The sequence below is a fragment of the Mastigoproctus giganteus genome, chromosome 12 (assembly GCF_048544385.1).
Source record: "Mastigoproctus giganteus isolate SK-2022 chromosome 12, ASM4854438v1, whole genome shotgun sequence".
NCBI lineage: Eukaryota > Metazoa > Arthropoda > Arachnida > Uropygi > Thelyphonidae > Mastigoproctus > Mastigoproctus giganteus.
In genome coordinates this window covers 138,792,377-138,808,062 of record NC_143586.1, presented here as the reverse complement: position 1 = coordinate 138,808,062, position 15,686 = coordinate 138,792,377, and the positions used below count along the sequence as shown (strand labels likewise).

At 35.1% G+C, this 15,686-nt stretch overlaps 1 protein-coding gene across 2 annotated transcripts in view; it reads right to left on the bottom strand.

The window, feature by feature from the left end:
- Positions 1-15,686, bottom strand: part of LOC150077455 (PHD finger protein 21A-like) — a 177,478-nt gene that overhangs the window by 128,801 nt on the left and 32,991 nt on the right. For both annotated transcript variants that reach the window (XM_090386114.1, XM_090386115.1), the window contains one exon: positions 4,403-4,609. In XM_090386114.1, coding sequence (XP_090242240.1) covers positions 4,403-4,609 — 207 coding nt within the window. The remainder of the gene's footprint in view (positions 1-4,402; positions 4,610-15,686) is intronic.

Here is a 15,686-nt window from a genome sequence, read left to right as displayed (position 1 = left end):
AACAGCCGCTCAGATATACTGCCTCCTTCCATCCGAAATTGCGCATTAGCATCTGGAATTAAATAATCATCCTTTTAGTGAACACTTGTGGCCATTGATGCCCGTAGAAGGGTCTTTATTGTTATAGCTATTAAATCAAATGGGTTTTCTTAAACTTTACAATAAATAGGGTAGATTTGTAAATTGATGTTGGCTCAGGGGAAAATGAAATTCGCTGCAGTAAACTTTAGCATGCTGCGGCGGCAATAAATAGAATGCTACTATAGTCAGTTTTTAGTAACGCCTACTGAGTGACATTCGCTTCTCATCTCAACTGTACCACGTGACCTTCCTGTCAATCATTATGATATGTCCATTCTCATCTAACTGGACTCCCAATAGATGGTTCTCATGAATTTTTTTTTTTTTTTTTTAATTTCGTTTGTCATCAATCACATAGGCTATATGCTCTTGTATTTTTTAGTGTATAGTGTATATAGTGAATTGTTAGTACAGCATGCATTAACCGTAAATTTTCTTTTGTGTATATATGAACGAAAGCAACTCACAGTCGCATATTTCTTCAAAGTGATTGATAGGAAAGGTCATGTGATACTGTTGAATTGGCAAGCGAACGTCATTGAGTAGGCGGTACTAACAATTCACTATATGGCCAGTGCAGCGAAGTTGGCGGTGTGTGTATCATCAAGAGCTGCATTTGAGTAATCTTTACAATTGCGGAAACAATGTCGAGAAGAAAGTGTTTAAGCATTAATGATAAAGCAAAGATTGTTATGATATTGACCACAGTTTTAAGAAAAAAGATGTTGCAGAGAAATGTGGCATACCTGCAAGCAGCTTATCTACAATTTTAAAAAATCGAGAATCAATTTTAAATGCAATTGAAGGAGGAGCAGAAAAGAAACTAATTAAGTTATGTATATATATATAAGATGTTGATAAAGCTGTTCTAAAATGGGTGCAAATGATACGTGAAAAGAATATACCAATATCGGGGCTAATAATTAAGCAACAAGCTCTGAAATTTGCACAGTCTGAAATTTGCAAATACAGAATTTAATACGAGCACTGAGTAGCTAGATAAATTTAAGAAGTGCCATAGATTGTGGAGAAAGTGTTAATGTAAGCGAAGAAGATTGCAAACAGTTGGAGGAACAATACTTTAAAGAAGATTTTGGAAGAATATGATCGTAAGGATGTTTTTAATGCTGACGAAATGGGTTTATTCTTAAATGTTTACCGAATAGAACACTTGCTTTTAAGGATGATAAATGTTTCGGCGAAAAACAAAGCAAAGAAAGAATCACTGTGCTAGTTGGAGCAAATATGACAGGATGTGAAAAATTAAGACTTTTAGCCATCAGAATACCAAAAAACCCAAGATGTTTTAGAGGCACAAAATCTTTGGAAGTTGACTACACCTAATAAAAAAGCATGGATGACAAATGATATTTTTGAAGAATGGATATTAAAACTAGACAAGCGTATAGCAAAAAAATTAAAAAGGAAAATAGTGTTGGTAACTGACAACTATTTGGTACATCCTGCCAGTATTTTTGCCAAACTTAAAAGTGCAAAGTTGTTGTTTTTACCACCAAACAATAGACCAAGGCATTATTAAAAATGTTAAATTTCATTATCAAAAGAGAATAATAATGAAGATTGTCAATGCGTTATCAGAAAATAGAAACTTGGAGGTTACAATAACCTTAGAGATTGCATCTCTGAACTGGCAAAAGTTTGGACAAACGATGTCACTGAATACACTATTAAAAATTGTTTTTTGAAAGCGGGATTTGCATTGATGATTGGACGAACAAGATGAACTGCCCCTTTCACAACTGAAAAACTTTTGGACATTATTAGAATCATCCTGAAACATCGAAAATGAAATAACACTGGATAGTTATGTTTATGAAGATCACAGCAGAACATCCAAATGAAGATGAAATACTGCTGAACAGTGTTAGACGCGACCACGATCACGAAGAAATTAATGATGACGTTGAAGATGCATCAGAACAACCCACAGATTTTTTTTTTTTTTTTTTTTTTTAATTTGGTAGTTGTTGGCGCATCGGCTTCTGTGGCCATATTGCACCTCCCAAGGTTTTTGCAGTACTTTGATCCAAGCCCGAGGTAGGAATCAAACCCGCGACCTTTGGGTTGCCGGGCAGGTACTTTACCCACTCGGCTAGCCCGGTCGGCACAACCCACAGAAAAGCCAACTCGCGAAGAAATAATTAAGGCTTTTAAAACTGTTCATATGGGTCTAAAGTTTTGTGAAAATGTTCCTGATAATGTTTTTAATGCTCTGAACAAATGTGAGGTTTTTTTTTGAGAATCAGACTATTTTTTAGTTGTACTATGCAAATGAAAATTAGATTTTTTTTAAACGTGATTTTGTGTAAACGTGATTTAAATAAGTATGTTTTTGAAATAAAATACATTAAAAATAAATGTAGATTCATTTTCATTTCTAATTAGATAACAATTTCTAATAAAAAATATATTCTCTGTATAACAAAATTTCGCTATAACGAATTTTTGCGCTGGATTTATCAAATTCGTTATAGGGAAGTTCAACTATATATATATATAGCCTCGTGGTCCTCTGTTGATATGGGGCATAATGGTCAGTCTATTATTTTGATATTTTGTTTTTCTCTTAGTAGTTCTTTTAACCCCTTTTTGGTGATATTTCATGTTTTTCGGAACTAGTACCTTCAAGGGGGGTACCGTTAAATTATATTATAATTGGCATTATTTTAAAATTTTATATCAGTTTTATTAATTGGATTTAAAGTACTATTTATGTTTTATTTTATTTCGTTTTATTTTGAATTATCGGGTATGTCTGGGCTTCATGTGGAGGATGTGCAATTTGCTGCGTCTAATGATAGTTTAATATTTATTTATTTATTTTCTTATTTTATGTTAAACTTTTAAGTCATTATTTGAATATATATATATATATATATATATATCTCCAAAGTAAGTAAAATGTATTAATAAATTTAATAAATAAATTTAATCAAAAACTAAATTTGATATATAAACTATTGCAGATACATAAGATTTTATGTTTCTTGGGCCGTTACGTCATACTGGTTTTTCTCAGTTTGCACTATAACCTGTAATATTTGTGTAAATTACACAATTAGCCTCTACCACTCTTTTACATATATTATACTTAGACGATATTAAATATATATATATATATATATATATATATATATATAAAAAAACAGGGTGTCTCAAAAATATTGATACGTTTAGGGGAGGTAGGCAACATCTAAAGGAATGTGAATTGCATAGGAACCCATAACCGGAAACGTCACGAGAAAGTAGTAGCAGGGGCACAAGAAGCAGAAATGACACAAGACATTAATTAGTGGCAAACATTTATTTGACATAATATTAACAATGGAGTACGAGATGGATGCATTTCATGATGTTACAACAGATGTTCGAAGGTCGCGTCTCCACCATGAGACGCAATGCATGCGTGACACCAACGCAGCATGGATTGGCAGACACAGTCGAACACACCTGGAGTTTCTTTGACAGTAGCAGCAGCGCAGACAAGTCTCCCCACAAGATCCATTTCATCTCCACAGGTGATTCATACACGATAGATTTGAGGGGCCTCCCACAGAAAGAAATCAAAGCACGATAAATCAGGTGAGCGTGGGGGCCAGGAAATGGATCCACTACGGCCAATCCATCGACGCCCAGAACGCCTGTTCAAATGGTCACAAACACACCTTCCATAATGGGCAGGTGCCCCATCATGTTGAAACCAAATGTTGCATCTCACATTTGCTGGAACATCGTCAAGTAACCCTGATAGAAATTGTTCAAGAAAGATCCGATATTTAGCGGAGTTCATGCGGGATGGTAACAGGTATGGACCGACTAAGCAGTCACCGACCATACCTGTCCACACATTTATTGCGAAGCGATGTTGTGCCACATGGGGGTGCACACCGTGCGGGCCCTCTGCTAATCCATACACTAGGTGCATGTCTGCCAGCTCACAGTTCGTATATCGACGCATGCTCTTCGTGCGGAAACTACTGCTTGAATGAGTAAACCAGAAATTTTCCTTCTCGCGAACTGATGAACAGCGCCGTGTACCAACTTAAGGCATTTCCGGTTATGGGTTCCTATGCAATTCACATTCCTTTAGATGTTACCTACCTCCCTTAAACGTTGGTACCAATATTTTTGAGACACCCTGTACACACACAATTTTCATTGGAATCTTACTGGTCATCAAATTCAAAAGTTTGGGAGCAACTGATTCAGAGCCAATTTTATCAATACAAAACTTTTCACAAATCTAAATACAATATGTGCTTGCATGCTCACAATATTTACAATTGAGATTTAGACTTACAGGAGTATTCAATCGATGGTTAGTCTGTGGTTTCTGGTTGGAGTATGTTACCTTCATCTCTGAAGCCTGTAAATGATGTTGATGCGATTGAGGAAGTGAAGGTGCAGTATACGGTGTAATACCAGGAGGCTGTCCAGTACTAGCAGTAAATACACCTTGTTGTTTCTTCTTTTCTAATTCTTTTCTAAGTTGTTGAACAACTTGTTTCTAAGGAGAGAGAACTATATTTAAATACAAATATATTTATAATACATTAAAAGATGTGTAAACTATTTTATTATTCAAAACTACTGTAAACAACAGGCCAATAAAAAATAAAATGAAGCTGGTTAACAACCCATGCTTTTTAGATAGAAGAAAAATAAAATAAAAATAATTAGTAACAGCTGAGAAAGCGAAGATCTAAAGACGAAAATTAATACCTGAAAAATAGAAAAGAAAGGCCAGGAAATGACAGCATGAATGCACATAGTAGAGACCTCTATAGTCAAAAATGGTAAGTGAATAGAGATATTTAGAAAAATGGCAGAATGTGTTACTAACAGAACGATCCGAAAATATGAAACAGAAGTGGCTGTATATATACAGGGTGTCTCAAAAATATTGGAACAAACGTTTAGGGGAGGTAGGTAACATCTAAAGGAATGTGAATTGCATAGGAACCCATAACTGGAAACGTCACGGAAAAGTAGTAGCAGGGGCACAAGAAGCAATTAGTGGCAAACATTTATTTCACATAATATTAACAATGGAGTACGAGATGGATGCATTTCATGATGTTACAACAGATGCTCGAAAGTTCCACCATGAGACGCTTGACACCGACGCAGCATGGATTGTCGGACTCTGTCGAACACACCTGGAGTTTTTGACAGTAGCATCAGCGCAGACGAGTCTCGCCACGAGATCCATTTCTGTCTCCACAGGCGATTCATACATCAAGGCTCGATAAATCAGGTGAGCGTGGGGGCCAGGCAATGGGTCCACCACGGCCAAACCATCGACGCCCAAAACGCCTGTTCAAATGGTCACGACACACCTTCAATAATGGGCAGGTACCCTGTCATGTTGAAATCAAATGTTGCGTCTCACATTTGCTGGAATATCGTCAAGTAACCCTGGTAGAACTTGTTCAAGAAAGATCTGATATTTAGCAGAGTTCATGCGGAATGGTAACAGGTATGGGCAGACTAAGCAGTCACTGACCATACCTGCCCACACATTTATTGCAAAGCGATGTTATGCCGCATGGGGGCACACACACACCATGTGGGCGCTCTGCTAATCCATACACTATGTGCATGTCTGCCAGCTCACAGTTAGTATATCGACGCATGCTCTTCGTGCGGCAACTACTGCTTGAATGAGTAAACCAGAAATTGTCCCTCTCGCAAACTGATGAACAGCGCCGTGTACCGACTTACGGTGACGTTTCCAGTTATGGCGATTCACATTCCTTTAGATGTTACCCACCTCCCCTAAACGTTTGTACCAATATTTTTGAGACACCCTGTATGTTGTATAAAATATAAGCAGTACCTATAAAATAAACACACGAAAAAAATGAACTGCAAGAATAATACATAAACGATGAATTATAGATATAAAAGTTAATATTTTTAAATATACTGAATAAATACTTAAGTTGTACAGTCTATATCAGTGCTTCTCAAACTTTTTTGGATTACTGCCCCCCTAAAAAAAAAGCCCACCAATATAAAGTGAAGCTAAATAATAACTGAAATTAATACTTGTCTGTTTGCTTCCAAAAACATAAACCAGCCCTGCATGTATGTGTGTGAATTATAAAGAAAACTATTTACTGCACTTTATTCTTTCTTCGTAAAAAATTACAACTACATAAATAAAGTCAGTTATAGTCACTTAAATTAAGTCATAAAAATTAAAGTTAATTACATAAATAAGTCAAGATATTAATGGAAATAGTTAATTATATTTTAATATTTAATGCGATGGATGAGCTTGGTGGAGATTTATTAGCTTATCAATATTAGGTTTAATATCTGTAAGTAGAAGTCGTAAATTGCCACATTTAACAACATCCAGGGATTTTCTTTTGTAACCAAAATTCCTGATATGAATTTTGAAATTTTGGCTTCAGTTCAACTTCATTTTGAAACTCAATCAATTCTTCTTCTACAAAACGTTTACCATCGTCATTATTTAAAAAAGGATTTTTAACCCAATCTGGAATTTTCAAATTAAGGAGATCTTCGAACCTTTCCTGCATATCTCTGCACAACATTTCTAGATGATTACAAAAAGTTAGTAGAGTTTCATCAGCTATTTTTTCTTTTTCTCTATTTCCAACAGATTTGGAAATTGATACAATTCATGTCATCCTAAGTTGCATATAAAAAGCTTTAATTTTGAAATAAATGCTGAAATTTGAGTTTTCGCCTTAAAAAGAGTTACATCTTGTCCTTGTAAATGTAAGTTCATTGAGTTGAATCTAGTAAATAAATCTGCAAGATAACCAATATCAGTTTTCTTGAGGTTATTACTAAGGTCGTTGTTCCTATCTTCAAAAAACTCGACAACAGTATCAAAGAGTTCATAAAATCTGTTGAGACAGTTGCCCTTTGACAGCCACCGAACCTTGGAGTGAAGTAGCAATCGTTCAAAATCTTCACTGTTTTGATCATAAAGCTTTTGAAATATACGATCATTCAAAGAATGTGCTTTAATTTTGTTTATAGCAGTAATAACAGTTTGTAGAGAATCGTGCAGTTGATCACCAAGTTTTTTCGCAACTAAATGCTGACGGTGAATGACACAATGAACAGTAATATTTGGCACAGCATTTTTTAAATAAGCCATAAAACCCTTGTAACGGCCAATCATTGATGTACAATCACTGATGGTGCTCCATCTGCCACCCCCCCCGTCATGCCTAACGCCCAATGGATAATTCAAATGCCGGGGGGGGGATATCGCCCACTTTGAGAAGCACTGGTCTATATCATGGTATTACTTTTCTAAAAATGTGCCAAAATACCAGATTTCGGTATCAGAAGGGTACAATGTAAATGCTGATCCTCGCTATGCCACTGAACAGTAGTAATCCTTTATTGCCCGGAAAGTAATCCATTAGATTGTGGGTAGTGGAGAATGTTTTCTGCTTCAAGTGGCGTGAAGACAGTAACAATGGGTGTTTTATTCTGAAAAGTCCCTTGCAGTAAAATAAACAGGAAGTTACCCTTTACGTTACCAAAAGTCAGGGCTGGTGCAAGGGCGTACAAATGAGGCACTTGCCACAGGCACCACGCCATTAAAAAAATATTTAACATTCAATATCAAAATCTACTTTCTCTCTAACTCAAATAAAAAACATCTTTTCTTATTTATTGTACTGTTAGGTTTTCACTATCTACAATTATACAAACATACCACAGCGATAGCTACAGTTAGTGCTTTTTTTTGGGACGGCACACAACGGTACGGCATACAGGCACCTTTATTAACAGTGACGTGTGACATTCGAATGCAGTACATTTCGAAATTTGTCAAGTACAGTAAATTTTTTTTTCACTTTTTTACTTACTGTTCAAATAAGCTTATAGTTATTTAACTAAATTTGCATTTTTTACTGTCTATTGTTAAGATATTTGCTATATAAAACTTTATAACCAATTTTAGAATTTTGAATTACTCAATTAGATCTCTGTTTAACGAACTCCTTTATAGCTAATTTTTCTATTTAGGGAATATTTTTGAATTTCCCTTGGTTAAATTTTATGGGGAATTTTTTGAATTCCCCCATAAACATTTAAAATAGTTTATGTTGAGCAAAAAAATTTTTTATATAACGAACGGGTTAGGAGAGACTTGAGGGTACACACTGCTCGCACTTCTGGCCTTCAGGCAATTAATGCTGCTGCTAAGCATGAATTAAGAGAGCTAAAGGGATTATCAGTTTACAACTTTGTGGTACTTGCAAAACTTAACCGAACACTTGTCTAACATACCAAGAAGCTGTGCTGGTGAACAGTGAGCAGATCAAGGGGTATTCCCAAATTCTCTAACAGGGCACTACTGTTAGAGAATTAGGAGAGAGAAAGTATCCGTCGAAAAGTGGTCGTAGGTTTTACTACAGGAGGTGTACATCTTTAATGACATCACAACTACTTCGGTGCCACGAGTGATGAACACTTTCAAACAAGTGATGAACACTTTCTCGAACAATACCTGAAGACTTCATATGGAAAATGAAAAAAAAAAAAAAAAAAAAAATGGACTGTTCTCATAATGGTATGTTATCTGAATTGAGAACTTTATTATTAGTAAAGATCCGTACACAGTGATATCGTCTCTTTAGTATTCACATATAATACTTTCATCCGTTAAAACTGTGTCTTTAATGAAGATTTGCAAATTTTAACCAAAATAATAGGAACATTATAATTACAGGTTGGAAATTACAATGTTTACCTTATAATTTTCAGACATGGGTATTTATTTTCAAACTTTAACAACAGTCGGAAAATTTCATTTAACCTAATTTATCCTTAGAATTTAAAAATTCATCTCACTGAAATTAATTTCAAGACTAAATAATTTCACATAATATTCCCGTTCAGGGTATATTATATGGCACCATTTAGCAGCAAAATTTAAAACAATAAAAAAAATAAATAAATACCGGAGTCCGACCTGCACAAAGGATTATAGGAGGAGGTCACTGGAGAAAAATATCGGAGCACAGAGCAGACAGTCACGTAGTTATGCAAAGGATCATAGGAAGCAACCAGCAGCCCCCCCAGGGGACAAAAACACACAGGAGTCTGGGAGAGGAGTCACATGATTGATGACAACATACGTGAAAAAGGATCATGGGAGATGGCACCACCTAGCGGTGGTGGCTGCAATTAAAATGGGTTCAAATCACCAGTACCCGCTACTTTCTTTTAGAGAGCCAGTTTTTAAAAATTTACCAGCACACCCCTGATTATAATAATCCATAATTACCATAACATATCTGAAATACTGCTTTATGGGTGAGGGAGAAATGGAGAAATTCCATTACTATTCTCAAATCAACTTAATTCCATTTACTTTACAAGTTATCTCTATAAATAAGCACCATAACCATTTAGTGCAACAGGTTCAGAAAGAAGAGTGCTTTGTTACACAAATCTTCATTTGACAGTTCCTTGAGAAATTCAAGCAGCTCTGCTACGTCAGCCCCCTTCATCTAAGCATTGAGGTCCTTGAGGTTGTCACAGACATGGTCCTTGAGGTTGTCACAGACATTCTCTCATATATGCCAGACAAACTGCACTTGCACTTGCTACCTGGGAGTCTAAAACACTGATATTCGGGTTACACTCAAGTCAAGTGGACTCAATTTCAGCGAAATCCGGAAGGTCTGTGTCAGCCAAATCCTCTGCTTCCACCTTCACGATGGTGGGACTTTAGTAATCCTGGGTATAACCTCCATACACAAGTACAGGGTGGGTGACCACCCAGGTGTGAACCAACGTAAGCAGGGGTCGAGGTGTGGCACCCACACCACATGGAGGAATGCTGCCCCTCTATGTTACCAGGCAGCACTAGGTGGTAGATGACTCTCACCAACTAGTGCAACACCACCACTTTGCTTATCGGAGGCTTGAAGTGGTGGAACCCATTTTTAGTCTCTAGAGAAAAGTTCCAGTCAACCCTTCCCTATCTCTTCCATCATGCAGTATGATTGATGACTTTTGAGGTTATGATGAACATCATGGCGAGATCCAATATTCCTCATTTCGAGGGTACAGCTCTAAAACGGTGTTCGCAGGCCGGCCGCTAGTTAATACCCGGACTGAACTTATTGGTAACTCTCTAGGAGGCTTCCGGATCAGCTAGTGTATAATCTTGCTACCTCTACTCTGCCCGATAGTGACTGGAGGGAGTCCGAGTAGTGTGTATGCGGGCAGCATTATCGAGGCCACGTTATGTCAAGGATCTGGTTATATTCTTACCATGTGTACACCATATCCAAAAATTTCATTACTTCATACAGCATGTCCCACCCACTTTTTCTTACTATTGAATACACCATGAATTGTCAAACTAATAGAGCAAGCTTATCTGAGAAAAGATCCAAACCTCCCAAGCACTTCCTAATTCATTTCACAAATTTACGTTGTCTCAATTCTAATCTCAACGACCATTTCCACTTTCAGTCTGCCAAACCCCATGTACTTTTTTTGACAGAATCTCAGTTATTGGTTGATTCAACTACTCATCTCAGATGCCCAAATTATTTGCTGTATGATTCCTTTCGCCTCAAAGGTGGTACTTGTGCATGTGTCTATATTTTAAGTGTTTCATGCAAACATGTCTCCCCCCTCCTCCAACAAAAAAAAAGTATCCCCCACACTTTGGGAATCTGACTTAAGCAAAACAGAGTTCTGCTTAAGTCAGACCTTTTGCTTAACACATACACCTAAGCAAAACAGAGTTTTGCTTAGGTCTACGGGTATATAGTCTACATTATTAAAAGAAACAAAAAAAAAGAAAATGAAATGGCACAGAAATTTTAAAAAAAAATTAATTTTTTTTTGTTGTGCATTAGATTCTTAAATCCTATAAAATTGCTGACATGTTCTAGACATACTTTTCAGAACACATTATTCATAGATATAATGGTTACTTCCTCCAATCAATGAACTTTGTCAATAAGCACTACTGTGCAAATATCAAATGAATGTGTCAGTGATTAACAAGAGAATGTTATTAAAAAAAAAAAAGAAAGAAAGAAAGAAAAATGAAAAAGCACAGAAATTTAAAAAGAAAATTTCAAGACAGAATGTCAACCAACAAGGGAACAGAAATTATAAAAAAATAATAATAAAATAAATATATCAATCTGCTTTTTTAATGATCCAAGATATAACAGACACACTAGAGCTCTTCCTTCCCCCTTTTTGTTGGTTTACACTCATTGTTATTTCCTAATGAGCAAAGTGTGACATAAATAAGCTTAAACATACAATATGCCTAGATTTATGGGTTTAAACAATGAAATTGAAAGATAACTGACATGTTTAATATTATCAAAATTTGACAGGGCTACCAAGGCCAGTGTACCAAGCCAGCAATAAGAGTTCCTTGGGTGAAAATTTCTTTACAACTGCAGAGAGAAATGTTTCTTTGTTATTTGGTTTTTAGGAGCATTATCAACTAAGGCCATATTGCTATGGGATATGCGGTGATTATTCCCTGGCCTTTCCGCATTCTCTGTATTTCGTGGTGACGGGCTTGAACCCCGGTTTAATCAAGAAGTTTGTGCTATGCACTGCTGCTCCTTCCCACCTGGCTACGGAGGCGCCCTAGTAGAGAGAAATGATTTCCCTACAAACAACAATTATGGCTGGGAGCACTAATTGAAGCATTTTTTTTTTTTTTTTTTTTGTTCCAGCAATAATGTGGATTAGTTTTTGCATATTTTGGTGGTTCTTGATGACTTAACAAATTTGTGGTGCTGGTTTGGTTTTTATCATCTAACTATGCACTTAATTTTCTAATCAAATGAGTCATTTAAATGTTACATTAAAATTTAAATTCTTGCATTAGCTTTTGGACTTTGTCCACTTGACATCATAGATAAGAATTTCCCTTGTCAATTTTTGCAGAATTACAAAAAAAAAAAAAAATCACAATAATGAAATAATTCTTTGTGAATCTCATTTGAACAAAATAGTCCCGAAGAAAACTTCAGTACAATAAATTATTTGTAGAGTCCATCTATGCCTAAAATGTATCGGTTTACATATTAGGAAATTATTAATAACCCTCAATGTCATAAATATGACTATGGGAGGGTTTGATTTTAAAAAAAAATACAAATATTAAAAGCAAAATTTGATGTTAATTGCACAGAAAGTTATATTTTTACTGTGTGATATTTCTGAATGCAGTTTTCTAATATTTTACACAAAGCAGTATTTCTTATAAATATGATATGCTTTCAAGATGATCTTTAAGAAAATATTTTTACTTTTGTAAAGTGTATTTTGCCATTTTATTTATTTGTTATTAATTTTAAAGCTGATATTTAAGCAAAATAAAGTGGAAATTGCAGCAGAATTTATTTGAACAAAATAATGGGTCTTTTGAAATAATTTCAAACAATATTCGGTAGAACAAAATTTTGATGCAACAAAATGATTTATGCATCCCTAAGGAGTTCATTTAACGGGATTTTACTGTATAGCTTATTGTAAGTGTTATATTTTATGTCTGTCCACAGTTAACACAAAATGATGAGGACAAGAAACAATTTTTCACATTAACCACAATGAAAATAAAGAATAATTAATGGGATATATTAACACAATAAATAATCATATCACGTCAAATGAATGACATTTTCTTTCTATATCAGTGACATTAACTCTGAGCGCATCACATGGGGCCAAAACAATAATTTCAGCAAATGTGTGTTCATCTACTCTGTACAAATAGCTTAACCTGCTAACAGCTGTTTTTGAAAATGTTTTCTTTGATTTCTCCACTAAAAATTCCAGAAATCTCTTAATTATCACACAATTAGAAAAAATTCAGGAATTGAGTTAAACCTAATTATATACTAGGTTTAACTCAATTTAACTTAACTCAGGTTTAACTTAATTCCTGCACAATATGCATGTGTTGTTGAGTACTATCCATCATGTACAATTATTGACAGCAAGTTGGATGGTACTCAACAACACATGCATATTGTGCACTTGTATTCAAACTGGAGTGTGTGCTCTGGCTTTGTGACATTGAAGCATTATCTAGAATCAACCCAATGACACACGCTTCATTTCATGTAGTGTGTGCTGTTTCAGGCTGGTGTTCATTAAAGTGCACAAGTTTTTCAATTTGCATTTCAATCACTGACAAGTCTAAAGGGGATTTTAATTTCAAAAATTAATTTAAAATATTTTTAATATAAAAAATGAATTTCACAGTTATGTTCAGAAACAACTGAAAATAAAGATAGCATAAAAATGAAAATTTTGAATAATTTCTTGCTGATTTTCAAAATGCATGACATAAGGACAAAGTGATCGATACACACAAGAGGGAAAAACAATCCTTTGGGCAACTGGTGACAGATAAATGCTATTCTTTAGTTTAAAAAAAATCCATATTTTATTTCTATATGGCATTACTAGCAATCTTCTCTGACACAATTTGCTACAAATTATCTACCATTTCATGCATATTTTCTCCATCATCCAGAAAAAAACACATTTAACAAAGCACTTGTTGTGGACAGCACTTTATCATTATCACTTCCTCAATATTCACAATGTCATTATCAGATAAAGTTGGTATAGTAGCAATATGATCACATCTACTGCAATATAACGATTGAATTTGATTTCCACCAACACATTGAGATAGGGCGACACCGGATAACACTGGATACTGGTGGATGAGAAAATCCAGAGTGAAGAAAACAGTTCCCCCCCCCCCTTTGTAACTGATCTTCAGGCAGCACGCAACAATTGAAAGAAATCCAAAAGTACCAATGTTTGAAAATCCTCTTTTGATTTGCTCATACAAATGAACTTCTGCAGCAGCAATTTTCAATATTTAAATTTCAGATTTCTAATTATACCCGTCACATGACTGCAATATGTTTGCAGTATTAGGTGGCAAAAAGATCACATTCACTGAAGGTTTTCCACTTTCACATGGGCAGGCCTGTTATTGATAACTCTGATCTGCATTTTAAAAAAGTTCACTGATATATCACTGCTGATAACTAATCTAAACTATACCTTGAATGGAAATTTTGAAAGTTACTTGAAATTTTGAACTATCATGTCAGAATTTTTTTACAAATAAAAAACAAATAATATCTATGGAGGTGCTTCTGGTTTATTTTGTATTTTTTACAGATTTTACAAATAGATTATTACATAAAATGCATATAAAAAGTGCCAATATATTTTTATATTGGCACTTTAAAAATTCAAGGAAATCATCCCCGTGTCCAATTAAGCACTCAAAATTAACCCTGAATAGGTTTAATGCATTATCATGCTGTTAGTTTTAAAATAATTAAGAATATGCAATCTATCCCAAGGCTCTTACTTGTCTTCAGACACAAGTTTTTCCAGTAAACAAATCTAATTTCTAATCGCTAATTTTAGTGCTTAGATAAACCAGTACAGTTTGTCCTTGCTGTGAAGCAATTTTCATCTGTTAAAAAGTGATGCAAAGTACCCCTTCAATTCATCAGTTGGGCTGTCAGTGACTTTTCCACATCCATTATTATTAGCAGCGGCAAATGATACAAGAATGTAAGCTTATATAGCATCAGCAAAAAAAAAAAAAAAAAAAAAAAAGATTTGCTCTCTTCTTCTACCTGTAAAAGTTCTTGTCCCATTTTTTTACATTTTCAGTCAATGATTTCTCACAGCCTTCTCCCAGTTAAACCATCAGTACCATTAGAGATAAACTTACTCATAACTGTTATTTGCTTTTAATAATTCAAATGTCATATACTGTTTTCCTTTTTTTTTCCCCCCCTATTAAACTAGCCAGTTTCTCATTTACCTGCCTTGGCATCCTCCTCATGCTATACATCTTTAATGGTATATATGATTTCATGGTTTCTCCCTAGTCATACTGTCTTCCCAGTTAACAGGGATGACGCAGCCCAAAATTTGTCAGTTTCCTTTCCTGAATTTAATATCTTTGCCCTTACCTTTATCAAGTTAAATCTCAATTGTCGTCAACCACCCAAGTACTCCATAATCACTGGTAATGATTAAGTCCGGAATATTCTTGCCCCAAGTACTTTGCTTAACATGTTGTTATAGATGACAACTGACTAGTTGATTTAAAAATTTTGAACTCCACATGGTGGGGGTTCCCTCTTAACTGTTCCAATCAATAACAGGCAGATTAAAATCCCCCAAAACAAGAAACTCACATTTACTCACCCATTCCATCTATTTATAGCCTCTGATCACACTCTTTGCATTCTTCTGGTTTGTAGCATACTTCCACTCTCATTTTTATTTTGCTTCCTACTATCCCAACACCACACTGACTGAATGACAGCATGTGTTTATTTTGAATCTGGGAATGCTCTTGTTGCAGATTGGCTATTCTGGACTAACTATGGTCCAGTGGTTAGCATACATGGACTAGACACCAACGCTTCCTTCTTAGAATTAAGGAAGCTATGGCCTTTATCCTATAAAATGCATAAAAAGAACAGAAACCCCATTTTGTGAATTGAGGTGCTTGAAAACCTGGCTGCCCTTAATTC